A 15,229-nucleotide genomic window follows, 5' to 3' on the forward strand; every position below is an offset into this window, starting at 1 on the left:
GTGACATAAGGTGTACAATGACAATGCCACAGTCGCCGGAAGTGAGCTTTATTCCATTAGTTATTTAAATTGGAGTTAGTGATTTATAAATTAGTGTGTTTTGGTTTGATACTGCATGCTAATATAATACCATGTCATTGGGCATGCGAAGTAACACGCAATATGCATGCAATGCACCGCCAAATTTCGATTAGTTATACTAGTTTTCTTCGTGCGTTGTTTGTCTTATAGAACGTGGAATTTGATACGTTCATATTTATTTCATGAATGTGAGAACAAAGAACATAATAAAGGAGAAAATAAGAATTAATTAAAAACTGTATAGTATTTTCCACTCACGGGAAGATTCATAAGTGATAAGTCATGTCTAGAGTCCCCTTCGAAAAAAGGAATAGAGATGGCCGATGGGTATAATCCAAGGCATATACTTAGGTTGGAATATTTTATGGAGATTGGAATCTTCATTACGGTTATTTCTTTGAAAGAATATGCTTTAATAATATGCTCGCACAAATCAAAAATCATGTTTACCTTGTGTGTTTTGAATTTTAAGATTCCAATATATATATATTTTAGCCCGAGAAAGAATAAGGTAAAGAGATGATAGGAACACTTGGACGTATCTTTTTAATCTAAACGTTGCAAATGTTAGGACAAAAGTAGTTTTAGATACGAGTCATATGACACTAGAGTTATTTGGTTACCGTACAGGCGTGTACACCCTAGGTGCATCAATCAAAGACGTGAAAAAGTGAAAAGGTTGATAGATTTGTGTTTTTCTAATAAAAAAGCTGATAGATAACGAAAAGTGGGCACATACTAATCGGTGGACTCTTACTAAAGCACGTTACACAATCTAGAGAAAATTTGCCATGTCAATAAAAAAACAAACATAAGAAATAATATCAAAATGTCTTCGTTAGGTGTTGTTGTAATCTAAACCCATCTCCAAAATTTCTCTAAAATAAATTAAACAAAAACTGGATAATTATCAAATAAATTATCATATGTACCAAGTTTTGGATCAAATGAGAAAAGCAAAAGCATACATAACTTATTTATTGATAAAGCAAGGAAAAGAAGAGTACAACTCTGCTTTCTCTCATCCTTTTACACACCTCAAAGGCAGAAAATAAAACACTAAAAGGCGGAAAAAGATAGTTATCCTCTACACTACACTACCCTAAAGGACTTAAACAGCAAAAGCCAACATTTCACAAAACGAAAGAAGAAAAAACTCATTGCCAAACATCACTCAGAAGAAGCCAGCCAGCTTGGAACTTGGCAGCAACCTCTTTTTTATTTATTTAGCTCCTTTTTTTTATGCGTTCTTCCAGAAGAGCCTTTTACCATGTGAGTAGGCATAATATACAAAGCAAACCCACCCATTTACATGCCGACACACTCCCACACACATGTTACTGTCAGACCTAGACCAAGACCAAGAAAAAGCGATAAGCACTCTCATTACTTATTAATACTACATTAACTTATTCTCCCCTCTTCACTTATATATCCGAATCTTTCTAGATGAATCTTTCCTCTGCTTCCCCTGCTCTTTGAATCCATGGATGCCCTGCAAAATTTATTTAAAAATTACAAAATTATTTACTTTTAACAAAACTTTTATCGACTAAACATCAATAGACAGATCTAATGAATGGTAAAAGAACAAGACTAAAACTTACTGAGAGCTTGTTCAGCTGAGAGTCTTCTAGAAGCATCCTTACACATCAACTTCCTCAAGAAGTCTTTAGCCATCGACGACACACCTCTGAACACACTCGGCGGAAACCTCAAGTTTCCCCTAAGCACGGCTTCAAAAATCTCCTCCGCCGTCTCCCCGTAAAACGGCGGAGCTCCGGCGAGCATCGTGTAAAAAACAACACCCGCGCTCCAGAGATCAACCTTCTCTCCGTACGAACAACCCATCAGAACCTCCGGCGCCACGTAATACGGCGTCCCCACCACACCTTCGGTGGTCTCTCCCTCACCCAACCAAGCCCCAGACCCGAAGTCACAGATCTTCACCGCATCGTTCCTAAGATCAAGTAAAATATTCTCCGGTTTAATGTCCCTGTGAACGACGCCGTACCGGTGGCAATGCGAGAGCCCCTGGAGAATCTGTTTCGCGAACGACGCCGTTTGGGACTCGGAGAAGGTCCCGGAGGAGACGAGGCGGTCGTAGACGGAGACGGAGGGGTCCACTAGCTCCATGTAGATGGAGAGGGTGGAGTCCGTGTCGACGAGGTCGTGGATTTGGATGATGTTCGGGTGGTAAGACAAGAGAGCCATGAGTTTGGGCTCGGTGTCGATGCACGCGCGGTCGAGCGCGTCGGTGAGGGAGCTTTTATCCATGGTTTTGCATGCGAAGAAATCACCGGTGGCTGGCGCGTAGACGCGAGTGACGGTTCCGAAGCGTCCACGACCGATCTCTTCGCAGATCTGGTACTTGTTGTCGTTGTTGTTGTTGTTTTGGCTGCAAGTCATAGTATGTTTTGAGTTTTGTTGTTGTTGTGTTGTGTTGTGTTTAGTAAAAGAGGGATCCATTGAGTGAGATGTCTCTGTCTTTATAGGACAAATTCTTAAAAGGTATATTCCATTTGATGCTTTTATGTTTTTTTTTCCAGTCCCATTGGATATTGGATATTGGATATTGGATATGCCATTAACTTTAGTAGCCCATAGGATATATTGGATTTGCTTTGGGTCGGAGAGTAATTATGATTTTTATTTTATTTATTTTTGGGGTCTATATTCATTTATTCATTGGTTTGATCAATGGGGGTGTTATTAGGAGGCTGATTCACGAAGAGTTTATGGATTTAAAAAATTTATTGACTTTTGAAGAATTGGAAAATTTTCAAAGGATTTTAACAAACAAATGTATCTATATTTATAGAATCCATACAATTTTCATAGATCGTCATGGATTCATAATTACATTAATTTTTGTTTATGTAAAATAATTATATAAGAATAAATAATGTATTCGAGATTGCAATTAATCTTGGTACTCCAAATCCCTTAGACTATATTTGAGAAGTGATTTGTATATGTGTCATCACTACATTAACTTTCACAAAAAAAATGATGACATAGCTTAAAAGAAATATGACATGGCATAAATCTAATTGTGACATGTAAAATTTACTATATTTAGATTTATGTTTTTGGTAAGATTTCTTAAATATAATAATAATAATTTTCTATATACGGATTTATATTTTTGGAAATTTTTTATAATATAGTAATAACTAATAAATTTTTATATCAAAAATATTTTTTCTCAGTAAATATTTATTTTGGTAAGATTTTATGATACCTAATAACTTTTCTATATCTATTAAAATAATATGTTCTTATATATAAATAATAATTACGAATATTAAAATTTTACATCAATATATGAATCATATTTTTATTATTAAAATAAGTGTAGTTTAAAATATATTTTATCAAGGTATATAAGTTATTTTTATTTAATGTATATATTATTAGAAATAATTTACATATTTACAAATAGACATATTTAAAAATGGTAATTAAATAAAGAATAATATAATAAAGTAACTTTATAAATTTCAATTATTTTTATCAAAAGTTAAATAATGCAAAATTAAAAGGTCAAAGTAAACTTGAATAAATCAAACTAAAAACAATTACATTATGGTTTTATTTTTTAAACTAATAAAAGTAAAATATAAAAATAGAAAATTTTATTTATATATAACATTTTTAAATATTTTATATTTACGCATGGCGCAAGAAAACTCCTAATTAAGCTTTATGTTTGCTTAATTTAGTTTTCTTTTTGCGTTTGTAATAGATTGACTATATTTTAGTTATATTATATTTAGTATAATTTAAACGTTTCCTAAAAATAAATTATGTAGCATATAATATACACATAATTTGTTCAAAATTACAAATCATTTGTTCAGAATGATTTGATCTATAATCTTTTTTTTTTTTGAAACTAAGATTTGATCTATAATCTATAATTTATTAGAAAAAAATAGCGTGTTAAGGAAACACATGCCGTGTAAGTTATATGATAATAGCATGTTGTAATTATCTTTTGGACGGTCAACTGATAGCATGTTATTGAGTTCACATTAGTATAATGCCATTTTAAAACGGGTTACATTTTTTTTTTGGTAGGTTTTAAAACGGGTTACATAAACGTTCTTGTTTTAAACTACAAACTATTAATTGGTGGGATAAAAATTCTATTAAGAAACTTGGTCAACCCTCATGGCCTCATCAACCATATATATATTTTAATAACTAAAAATTACCTGGCTGAGTGAGATGTTTTATTGCAAGCTAAAACAATTTTAAAAGAAAAAGTACGTATCCAACTTTCATGCAACATTTGAAGAGTTAATGTTTCACCAATCCATGCATAATCTCATATTTCATATTCTAAAGTTCGTTGAACGTTTACTGCAGCGGCACCACTTCAAAAATGAAATATACAAACTTATTATCATTACAGATAGCTCTCGCCTCTCGTTGCTGCTGGAAAGTTTTCTTTATGAAAAATGTCATATTGGTTCGACCAGTAAAAGTGTCAGCCGGCTTAACTGAGTTCGATCGTCATCGAAAGTTCAATTTCCACTCAGACTTTTTCTTCTCTTTGGTGTAGGGCCACTACAAAACAATTGTATATATGTATAACATATGCTTTCACAATTATTGAAGAAAGAAGAAGAAAGTCCCATATGAATGAAATAAAGATATAACAAAGTCTCAAAATTTGGTGTCACGCTTATAACGATTGTATAATTTTAGTTTATTTTAGAGAAGAAAAATGAAAAATAAAAAAAATAAAATCTGGAAAATTAAATCCGATAGAGACGGAGACGCCATGATCCATGAGAGTAGAAGTGAAACGTGGGAGCTGGCTCAATATTTCTATAAATAGAGAGACATGAAGGTATGTAGTTACAGCTACTCCAGACTTGAAAAAGTATTGACGACTAGTGGGTGAAAGATATCTGAGTTCCGTCTTCTCTACTTGTAAGTCTTTATTACTAATCAAGTGGTACGTTCCATTTTTTCAACTAATGGTAGCAAGATTTGTTGACGAGATGCTTTACCTGATGCTTCAATTATAGCTGTCTCTGACTCGCTGTATATATTTGATATCCGTTCCATCGATCATTGTTGCTCCTTAAATTCGTAATATATATCGTATTATGAGGATTTGAGACCGTAACAATATAAAGGAAACATATATAGAAAACAGAATAAATTTTACATGTGTATTGTCATTACAAAATCATGATTTGTCTTTTTCTGCATCATATATGTCTTCTTCGTAAATACGTGCATGGTGCAAAATAATTTCTTAAACAGGCTAATGTTCATAAATATGTAATATACACATAAATTTGATTTTCTTTTTATATTCTGTATATATATGTTTTTGGAGAAGATTTAGACCCATGCTGCCTTGCATATGAATCTATCTAGATTAAGATCCTTAAATCATAGCTAGTCATTTGTCCAAAAACATAAAACAGTTTGTACTCCAAACAAAAATTTAGAAAAGATAAGAAGTGAACACTATAATCTGTTATAAGTTCTAAATTAACTAAACCTTGACATCCTCGAGTTAGAATTTACGTTATCTCCGTTTGCCAAGGAAACAAAGCACATATATCATACGGTTGAAAAATAAGAATAAAGTTACGTACATATCATTACAAATATATTATAGCCACTATATTAACAACTATAAGTTTTGACAAATATAAGACACGACACTAGAATTTAGATCAATTGAAAGTGAACACTATAAAACTTTGGTTCATCGATACGGTCGAGGATAATAAGAAGACGACAACTATCTCGTGAATTTCTTTTTGCCTTGGAAACGTATGTACGTGTGCTTCCCATATGGAACACAACTTCGTCGTTTTCTTTTAAGTCCCAGTGCCAAACGTTCCTAAACCTTAAAGGCTTTCCTGGCAGCCAAATGATAACTTTGGCCTAACAGATTCTGTTTTTGTATAGTATCCTTCCTCTTAACATGCAAACCTGAAACTTTCCTTAGGTTCACGAGTTTATTTACAAATGTTTTAATTATTGTGATGTGTTATTTTGGTGTTAGGCCGCATCAAGCTTATTTAACTAAGCTCAAGTTGGAATCAGAAACAAGAGCATCCTTCTTCATTTACACAGGTACTCCACCGGTTCTCATGTAAAATATTATTCAAATCTTAGCCTGCATGATCATCATTCTCATGCTCAACACAATAATTATTCTAAGAACTTTTATTACTACTGGTTTTCTTTTTTCATTACATTCCTTCTTAAGATTATGATATTAAGAAGGAAGGGGACATTTTAATATTCTTCTCATCCTAATCTCTAATATTTAAAAGCAGCAATTAGTGAGATTCGTACGGACGTTTTACATTTTAATAGGAGAGTCATTGGTCTGTGAGTCTGTCCCCCAAAGACCAGTTCAAACGTTCAATTACTGGAAAGTGTAATGTCAAGTTTCTTCCTTCTGATCATGACAGTCAAAACTGTTGAAACATATTCTTAAGAAAAAAATCTTAAACAATTAATAAGTCTTTGCCTTATATAACATGTTAGGGCATTTGTTTATCCTTTCATGCGTTTCCTAATCTACCTTATATAACACGTTAGGGCTTTTAAGATGGTGATAAGAAGTGTGGATCTACGATCAGACACCGTGACAAGACCCACTGATGCTATGCGCGAAGCAATGGCTAGTGCTGAGGTGGACGATGACATACTTGGCTATGATCCAACAGCTCGACATCTCGAAGAGGAGATGGCTAAGATGATGGGTAAAGAGGCAGCTCTCTTCGTGCCATCTGGTACAATGGGGAATCTGATATGCGTTATGGTTCACTGCGAAGTGAGAGGCAGCGAGGTGATTCTTGGAGACAACAGCCACATCCATGTTTACGAGAATGGAGGGATATCAACAATCGGTGGCGTGCATCCCAAGACAATCAAGAATGAAGAAGACGGGACGATGGACTTGGGGGCTATAGAAGCAGCTATTAGAGACCCTAAAGGAAGCACGTTTTATCCATCTACAAGGTTGATTTGCTTGGAGAACACACACGCCAAGTAAGTGTCGCTCACAACGAGTAAGAAGTTATGTTTTTATCAACTAGTCTCTTATGAGGCATTGATGCAGCTCTGGTGGGAGATGTTTGAGTGCTGAATACACAGATAGAGTTGGACAGATTGCGAAGAGACATGGACTAAAGCTTCATATCGATGGAGCTCGCCTCTTTAATGCTTCCATTGTAATATCAATCATCTACTTTATCTCTTTTTTTACAACAATCCACAGTATAGTACGTTTGAACTAGGATTGTGACATATAAACACAATTATTATATGAGAGAAATATCTTTAGATAGCACTAAATTAAAAAAAATTTCAAAAATTAGCACACAAATAAATAAATCACTAAAATAGCATTAATTTTTTAAAATATAGTTTTTATTTATTTTTATTTAGGCTTGGGTTAATGATTATAGTTTAAGGCCTAGTATTTAGTAGGTGGAGTGGAGTTATGGTTAGAGTTTAGGATGTATGGTAGTTTAGTGATTTTATTGATTAATAAACGTTATTTTGAGAACTTTTCTTTTCTAGTGCTTATTCTCTGATAAAAAACTTAAAAATTGCTATTTATGAGGTTTGCCATTTCTTTTAGACTAAAATGTTATGAAATATTCTTTCTGTAGGCACTTGGAGTTCCTGTCCATAGGCTTGTAGAGGCTGCTGACTCTGTTTCGGTACCGTCTTCTCTCATTCTAACCTCTGAGAAAGGTTTACATAAGAGATAACTGAGAGATTAGCTGACACATGTACATACTATGTTTCAGGTGTGTCTCTCTAAAAGTCTTGGAGCTCCGGTAGGAACTGTAATCGTTGGCTCACATACTTTCATAGAAAAGGCGAAAACGTTAAGGAAAACATTAGGTGGAGGAATGAGACAAATAGGCGTTTTGTGTGCAGCCGCTTTGGTCGCAATCCAAGAGAACCTCCCAAAGCTACAATTTGACCACAAGAAGGCAAAGTTGTTAGCTGGTACGTACGTACCACTCATTTACCGTATTCACTATTAGAATTCACCACAACAAGAAATATATAACAGATAATAACGTAAATATTTGCAGAAGGGTTGAATCAAATGAAAGGGATTAGAATAAACGTTGCAGCCGTGGAGACTAACATGGTGCGGTGCGCATTGTCAACACTCTTGTTGTGTTATCAATAATTATATTAATTATTTGTCTCAAAATTCAGATATTCATGGATATGGAGGATGGATCAAGACTTACTGCTGAGAAACTGCGCAAGAGTCTAACGGAGTGTGGCATTCTCGTCCTCCCAGGAAACTCATCTCGGTATGTCTCACATGGACATAATTTGATTTGTTTAAACGTTTAATATGCAAATAAAGAAGTTTTTGGAAAGTTATATGTTTTAGATATATAAATATTGACTTGGATTGTGGTTTCAGGATCAGAATGGTTGTACACCACCAGATAACAATAAGTGACGTACATTACACATTGTCTTGCTTACAAGTAAGAATATTCATCATATTTCTCTGTACTTCTAACGGATATTTATAGGCATTGATTTTTTTTTTTGGGGCAGCAAGCAATGCAAATGATTCAGGAACCAAGCCTAAACCAAACCGGCAAAACCGAAAATGCTCTCTCTTTTTAAATGTTGTTTGTCTAAGTTATTTCTAATTGTAAACAATAAGGATCGCTCGATCTGTCAATGTAATTGTCATCCTATGATCTCCTCCATTTTATTATGAAACATCCTCACAGTTGCAAGAAAATTGATTTTTTTTTTCTGGTTTAGAGATGCTACGACAGCTGAGATTAGAAAAATGGTATTATCTGAAGTAATTTTTTGATAATCTCTTTCAATTCAATGTACTTTGGACTTTCAAAATAGATGTCAATACTAGCGTGTGATGTGAAACCAATCCACACATGAATCTTGTTGTAGTTCCCACTAGTGACTGAAGTCTAAAACTAAAGGTTTCAAGAGCCTTTAAAGTCTTCTTTTCTTTCTTTCTCCTCTTTGTGTTGTTGTTTCAAGAGACGGAAGAACAAACAGAGTTTTTTGGTTATATGTTTCTCTGTTTCCTGTGTAAGGGTGTCCAAAAAAGAACCTGCAGGGAGCCTCATCAAACTCTGTATGTACACACTAAAACCAATCTCCTTCCAACTAAATCAGCCCCGCTTCTGGATCTCTTCCTTCACAAGTTCGGTCACCAAATCTATGTTAGACTCACTTAAAACCTCTTGAAGTGAGCTCAGTTCCTCCATGTTAGCCTTCTTGAGCAGAACTTTGAGATTAGACTTCGTTCCAGCAGGTAATAGACGTTGTCTGGGAGCTTTCTGGAGATTTCTCACATCCGATGATTGTATGCTTGTGTTGGCTTCTCTGAGAAGAAGAGCATTTGCAGGGAACTGAACCTGTGGCCGCGAGTAAGGCCTGGAGTCCCAATACTCTGTGCAAACTCTATTCACGTCTAATGCTTCAATAGCCTGTTGATCACATTACAAATGAAGCTTTATATTTTTCTAGGAACCATAGAAGATGAGAAACTGCCAAAGTTGGTTTTAGTATTATTACCTGTAGGATTGCAGGTGACGTGTATCCAAACATTTCAAAACCGTCAGGACTCCCAGATGGCTGCAGAGGAGGAAGATCTAGCTTACCAGCTTTGTGCTGCTTACTTATCTCTTGATTTACTCTATCTCTTACCATCTCCCAGCATCTTGTAGGCGACAAGTGAGCAAACACCTCACTGGGAACACCCTCCAAGTAAACCTGACAAGTAGATCATAACCACACAGTTTGTTAATGACCAAGATAATCTAAGGCAATGCAACTTTTTTTTCAGAAAAGAAAGATATTAATTTACCATGAACAATGGACTGTTGCGTCCAGTATCAAGAATCTCTGAAACGTAGAAGCTCATCCTCGTCGGATCCAAAACGTTTATGTACTTGACCCGACTACGAAACCCTGCACCAAAGATGAATAGACATTAAGCAATTGCAAAATGTCATCAATGCATATATGTTTACATAAACAACATGTTACCTTTAGGGAAAATTGCTCGGCGGTTGCACCATGATTTTCCAGAAAGCACACACCCATAGTTTAGAGGCTCTACATTGCAATTGATTCTCCTCACAACTTTTGCTATACGTGGACCCTTTTGGCGGATGATCCTATCCGGACTATTGTTTTGCGAACAAGACGGTGTACCAGAGGTACTTCTTATCCCATCAACCACTTCCTGTATAGCCAAACCTCCAGAGATTTTGGATTTAGAGCTAGTAGGGTTTACACCATCTTGGTTGCTGGTATTATGAGCAAGTCCATCAGCTACGGCATTAACTTCAGCATGCGATACAGAACTTGTAACATCCCCTTGCACTGCTCTTTGGTCATTAGTAGGCAATGGCATAGTGATTTGTCTATCAGGCAAAGAATTTGCTTGCTTTTCTATCATGGGAGCAGCAGTTTTACTAGGAGCTTCTAACGCTAAAACGTGGGTTGGTCTCTCCTGTATTTTCAAATGCTTTCCAGACGAAACTGCATCTCTTTTCTCAGAAACTTGTTTCCTAGGTATGTCATGCTCATCATCACTTAGGAGTATCACATCATCAGGTACACTCTGTGAACTCTTTTTTCCACTTGTGGACTTAGCGGCAGTCATAGAGATGCTTTCTTCTTCTTTGACTGGCTTCATACAGTGGCTTGGTGTTAATTGCTCCTCCTTGACTTTCAGAAGTAACGTCTTTTCTAACCCTCTACTTAGATCTTCTCTCGATGTTACTTTTAACTGTAAATCTTTCCCTAAAAGTGCACCTGCTTGTGGTTCTTCCTCACTAGTCTCCATCTTGCTTCCTGAGAGGTGTTCACTTAAAGCCAATCCCAAATCTTGACGCGCCCATCTATACACAGAACTAAGTTTTCCTTCCACAGCCTCAAGAAGAACATTCAGTTCATCCATATCATAGCGAAACAGATAATATTTAGCGACCCACGGACAGGAACACAACTGCTTCACATGAGTCAAACATGAATACTTCTCCGGGGAACAACGGCAACCAGCAGCGGACAGGTGCAAATCAAAGAAGCATATACAACACTCTCTCTCGTTGGTAGCATCAAAATTACTATGCATCTTCAACGCAAGTGAAGAGCTGCACAGAACCTCTCTTCTTGTTCGTTCCATGTCAATGCGTGCCTTGAGTGTTGCGGCCAAGATCCCATCCTTTCCACTAAACTCTTTCCACCACAAGTTATCTATTGTATTCTTCTTTAGCAAGTTAAGCTCCCAGTCGGCTTTCACTACTTCTCTTGCTGCCCCAAGCAAGAGTTTATCATGCGAGATTGACGTTTTTCTACCCTGTTGGCAGTATAACTCTATAGCAATCTGCCCATGAGGCAGCCAGTCAACCGGTGCGACATTCACAGCTTCGGCACAGTTGAAACCACAGTTGAATCCAGCATGATATGCCCGAGGGAAAGTCAAGACAAACTCTCCAGCATGCTGGACGCAACGGTGCACAGGTACTCCTGCGGTTTTCAGTTTTGATGGGGAGAGTTGTGTAACCTACAGGAATGAGCATCAGAGGATTAACTTTATGCACATCACACCGAAACAATGATGTCCGGCAAATGAATTTAAATCAGGTACAAGTCAGTGGATGACAAAACATCAGGTCCATTTGATTCAGTTCATCAAAGATCTAAGGCTTACTAGCTTGTGAAGCAAATCAGGCTGTTCTTCGAAAAGGTCAGGCAAATGCTTTCTCATCGCCTCCTCTAGCTTAACAGCATCCTTCCCCGCAACACCGTACCACAGTTTTGGTGCACCCCAGTGCATGTAATTCATCGAATACAAGTGGTGATCTTCAACATGCTATATTGGGGGAAACAATAACAAAACGAAATGTCAGTAGTGGAAAATAACAAAACAAAGATAAGGTGTAACTTAATGAAAAACACATCCACCGATGTCATAAAATTGTAATATGAAAATACTTTTAATTATGCAACTAGCAGAGATCAATCTTACCCAGCAGAAAGAAGAAAAGCACATCCCAATATACAACCACGGTACAAGAACACCAGAGATATCACTTCCCTCATGCTTAAGAAGTGATCCTGGAAGCCTTGAGAAATTATTTAAGTTCCAGCCTGATTTTGCATATTTTTCTTCTGAAGAAGAAGCAGCCTCGTGACTAGATGATATCTTGGGAAAACCACTACCAAATACCCCAGTTTCAAGGTCAGCACCATACAGCACCTATATTAAAGAATCAACACGGTAGTCAGGAGATACAGAGGCCACAACAGACAATTCAAAACCACAAATAAAAAGGAATAAAAACTTCACCTCTATCTCTTCGGTAGCTTTATCTACAATCCGCCAATATTCACCTTCAACATCCTCAACCGCTGGCTCCCATGTACATTCACTGTCCGTAGATGTTTCACTCTTTTTAAAGTACTGAGCCTTGAACTCGTCAGCATACTTTTTGAAGTCTTTTAGAGTGAACCCTGGACCAGGTTCGAACCCAAACGTCTCAAGCTCACTCATTTCTGGGCTTGCGGAGCCAGGATCCATTCCCATTTTCATGCACTTCCTCTTCTTCCTTCTCATTTGATTAGAAAGCTTTGAAACCTTCTTCATAGAGCTTCGGTTCTGAAGCTTATCCACTCTTTGGACGCGTGTGGTGAATTTAGAACCTTCCCATACTTGCTTTTCTTTCAGCGGGCAAGGGGGTTTCCAGGAAGGAGGAGGAACAATGCGGCAGATTCCATACTTCTCAGCCTTTGGTCTTATTTTAGCTATATAGCTCAAAGTATCTTCAAACTCCTACAAACATGTTTCCAGCTCAATGTCAGACAAATATGAATATGCAGTTGAAAGTTAGAAGCAATAGAATGTGAAACAAGACCTCTTCGGTAGGGTGGAATATAGGGGCATCTTCAAGGTCAGGCCTTCGAGCTTCATCTGGTTGCCATCTCGCAGTTACCTGTGAATATAACGTTAGAGAGGTAAGAATCTTTTAAGTTTAGTTCTGAAGTGAGTATTAGTTGAGATTATTAACCTTTTGGCAGTCATTACATTCTGCACATCCTCTGGTCACACCCTTAGGTAGAGAAGGCTTCACTCCACAAGTCTGCAACCACATGATTGCATTAGAACAACAAGGCAAAGAAAGACCAAGCATAAGGAAAGATTAAAAAAAAGGAACTAACTTGATCAAGATTTTGAGACAAGGCATTGCTATCATCATCATAGTTAATCCAAGGTCTACGCCGTAGAGACCGAGCAGCTTTGGCTTCATCAGATTCAATCTCCATCTCACCTTGATTTGATACAGAAGAAACACTTTCCATAGCAGCACCAGGGTCAGGGACAACTCTTTTTAAGGTGAAAGTAGCATATGATTCAAACCCAGGAGGAACAGATGGCAACTCATCACTTTCTTCCTTCACACAGATTCTCATCAGCTCTGTCCCCATTACTTAACTGTTTCCAACAAACAATTACAATTAGGAAAGTCTCATCATTTCTCAAGAATATCACAAAACCCAATATAGAAATTAGAAAGAAAAAAAAAACTAAATATCTCAATCAATCAAAATCTAAGAAGACCCATCAACAAAAAAATGCTTACAAAGTATCTGACTTTAAACTAGGGTTTCTTAAATTAGAGGTCAAAACAGCTGGAGCTCAATCAACAAGAGATTTGATAGATCTGAGGAACCCAAGTCAATTTGCAATTTTAGTGATTTTTTTTTTTACAAAACAAAATCCAGATTCATCAGATCTAACACTAAACTTGACCAGAGATCCAGATTATTACGAAACTGATGAAGAAACATCGCATGTCCTTTTCAATATTTGCATTAAAAATACAAAGATACAGCCATAAAAGTCCAAATATGAAACCAAACCTTTTCTATATTCCCAGAGAAAAAAGCCACAAAATCAAAGGATGAAGGAAGAAGAAAAGGGTATATTGGGAATTAGATCTACAGGTCCATGTTTGGTGTATTGTGATGATCTATTCAAATCCTCAAGAAACAATATGAACAAAGCAAAGAGATATTTTTTCACTAAATATTAATCACCTTTTTTTTTGTTTTCAATTTAAGATCATATCAGAGAGGAAACAAAGAGTCATGTGGCTTGCTTGCTGGGCTTTTGATATGTAAATTTTCCTAACTTTTTGATGTGTGATGTGTGATGATGTCTTATAAGTAAAAGAGTAACGCTTCAGAAGCAAGCAGATGCATTTTCCTATGCAATTTGTTTATATAACCTATGGTCTATAACCATTGAAAGGGGTAAAACGATATAAATATTTTAAAAAGCATTAAAGCCAAGTTCATTAATACAATTTGGTTTTGTTAATCACGGGTGGTGGACATTACCGGATATCCACACATTGTTTTAGTCGATTTTTCTAGAAGATTTTTTAGATAAGAAAAATATTATAGTGCTTGGCTTATGATTATCCAAAAATGAAGTTTTACTTTTCAAAATTAATAGTCTGTTTTTGCAAATTTTGATATTTTGTTGATATTTCTCTCTATTTTAAAATGTTAGTTCCAATTATTTACAACTTCACGTTCAGAAAAATAATTTTATTTACAACTTTAGTTTATTAAAATTTGATTTGCCTCGGTAAATACAATTCGAATGATGTCACATTGGGTTCAACGAGCCCATCAGTTTCCGAAACATGTGGCCTCGGTCCAGTAAAACAAAAGAAGCAGGCAAATCCAATGGACTCGACGGCCTCAAATGACAAAACTACCCTTACTGCCTCCGTCTTTCTAAATCAACCCCACCACCGGCGAGTTTCTAAAAACCGGCAGATCTCCACTGTAACTAACACTTTTCCGCCACAGTTTCGCCTCCGCGAGTTTGAAATTTTGTTGATATTTTCTCTGGTTAAAAATATTTGTTTATACTTCATCTGTTAAATTTTTTCATACATTTTAATAGAACACATTAAATTTTCATAATTTTTTATAATTTTTTTTTCATAATTTAAAACTAATAAAAATCTAATAAGTGCAATTAAATTTTTAAAAATTTGCATTTAATTAATAAAACATCCACTGAAAATGTAAAAAATAAGATTTTTTGAAACAA

The 15,229-nt window shown here is 35.9% G+C and overlaps 3 protein-coding genes across 8 annotated transcripts; 1 reads left to right on the forward strand and 2 right to left on the reverse strand.

The window, feature by feature from the left end:
- Window positions 1-1,033: 1,033 nt before the first annotated feature.
- Window positions 1,034-2,672, reverse strand: LOC106362324 (phosphoenolpyruvate carboxylase kinase 1-like). Its single transcript, XM_013802203.3, has 2 exons — window positions 1,689-2,672; window positions 1,034-1,576 (listed from the first exon to the last, which is right to left on the reverse strand). Exons 1-2 carry the CDS (start codon window positions 2,548-2,550, stop codon window positions 1,527-1,529), a joined length of 912 nt encoding a protein of 303 aa, XP_013657657.1. The 5' UTR covers window positions 2,551-2,672; the 3' UTR covers window positions 1,034-1,526.
- Window positions 2,673-5,932: 3,260 nt separating this feature from the next.
- On the forward strand, window positions 5,933-8,860 carry LOC106362297 (low-specificity L-threonine aldolase 1-like). Of its 3 annotated transcripts, none has more exons than XM_013802170.3 (10): window positions 5,933-6,018; window positions 6,122-6,192; window positions 6,667-7,119; window positions 7,190-7,301; window positions 7,746-7,796; window positions 7,887-8,091; window positions 8,181-8,239; window positions 8,311-8,411; window positions 8,528-8,594; window positions 8,668-8,860. In XM_013802170.3, exons 3-10 carry the CDS (start codon window positions 6,677-6,679, stop codon window positions 8,737-8,739), a joined length of 1,110 nt encoding a protein of 369 aa, XP_013657624.1. In that variant the 5' UTR covers window positions 5,933-6,018; window positions 6,122-6,192; window positions 6,667-6,676; the 3' UTR covers window positions 8,740-8,860. The 3 variants fall into 3 exon arrangements, with proteins under 3 accessions (XP_013657624.1, XP_022546172.1, XP_013657623.1); XM_022690451.2 differs by having other exon boundaries at window positions 8,672-8,860; XM_013802169.3 differs by having other exon boundaries at window positions 6,013-6,192.
- A 57-nt stretch (window positions 8,861-8,917) lies between these two features.
- Window positions 8,918-14,636, reverse strand: LOC106362321 (putative lysine-specific demethylase JMJ16). Of its 4 annotated transcripts, none has more exons than XM_013802199.3 (11): window positions 14,023-14,636; window positions 13,321-13,594; window positions 13,170-13,241; window positions 13,017-13,094; window positions 12,452-12,934; window positions 12,131-12,361; window positions 11,813-11,974; window positions 10,141-11,665; window positions 9,959-10,062; window positions 9,667-9,864; window positions 8,918-9,578 (listed from the first exon to the last, which is right to left on the reverse strand). In XM_013802199.3, exons 2-11 carry the CDS (start codon window positions 13,585-13,587, stop codon window positions 9,261-9,263), a joined length of 3,438 nt encoding a protein of 1,145 aa, XP_013657653.2. In that variant the 5' UTR covers window positions 13,588-13,594; window positions 14,023-14,636; the 3' UTR covers window positions 8,918-9,260. The 4 variants fall into 4 exon arrangements, with proteins under 4 accessions (XP_013657653.2, XP_013657654.2, XP_013657656.2 ...); XM_013802200.3 differs by having other exon boundaries at window positions 14,200-14,421; XM_013802202.3 differs by lacking the exon at window positions 14,023-14,636 and adding an exon at window positions 13,932-13,999.
- Between the last annotated feature and the right edge of the window lie 593 nt (window positions 14,637-15,229).

Source organism: Brassica napus, chromosome A8 (genome assembly GCF_020379485.1).
Source record: "Brassica napus cultivar Da-Ae chromosome A8, Da-Ae, whole genome shotgun sequence".
Classification (NCBI taxonomy): Eukaryota; Viridiplantae; Streptophyta; class Magnoliopsida; order Brassicales; family Brassicaceae; genus Brassica; species Brassica napus.

Excerpts from the sequence above, each read along its gene's own strand:
- LOC106362324 (XM_013802203.3), bottom strand. The coding sequence starts at position 2,550 with ATGGATCCCTCTTTTACTAAACACAACACAACACAACAACAACAAAAC. Across the intron at positions 1,577-1,688 it reads CTCAGCTGAACAAGCTCTCA|GGCATCCATGGATTCAAAGA; the intron begins GTAAGTTTTAGT and ends TAAATTTTGCAG.
- LOC106362297 (XM_013802170.3), top strand. The coding sequence starts at position 6,677 with ATGGTGATAAGAAGTGTGGATCTACGATCAGACACCGTGACAAGACCC. Across the intron at positions 8,240-8,310 it reads CAGCCGTGGAGACTAACATG|ATATTCATGGATATGGAGGA; the intron begins GTGCGGTGCGCA and ends CTCAAAATTCAG. Across the intron at positions 8,595-8,667 it reads ACACATTGTCTTGCTTACAA|CAAGCAATGCAAATGATTCA; the intron begins GTAAGAATATTC and ends TTTTTGGGGCAG.
- LOC106362321 (XM_013802199.3), bottom strand. The coding sequence starts at position 13,587 with ATGGGGACAGAGCTGATGAGAATCTGTGTGAAGGAAGAAAGTGATGAG. Across the intron at positions 11,666-11,812 it reads CTGATTTGCTTCACAAGCTA|GTTACACAACTCTCCCCATC; the intron begins GTAAGCCTTAGA and ends TCATTCCTGTAG. Across the intron at positions 9,865-9,958 it reads GCAACAGTCCATTGTTCATG|GTTTACTTGGAGGGTGTTCC; the intron begins GTAAATTAATAT and ends TCTACTTGTCAG.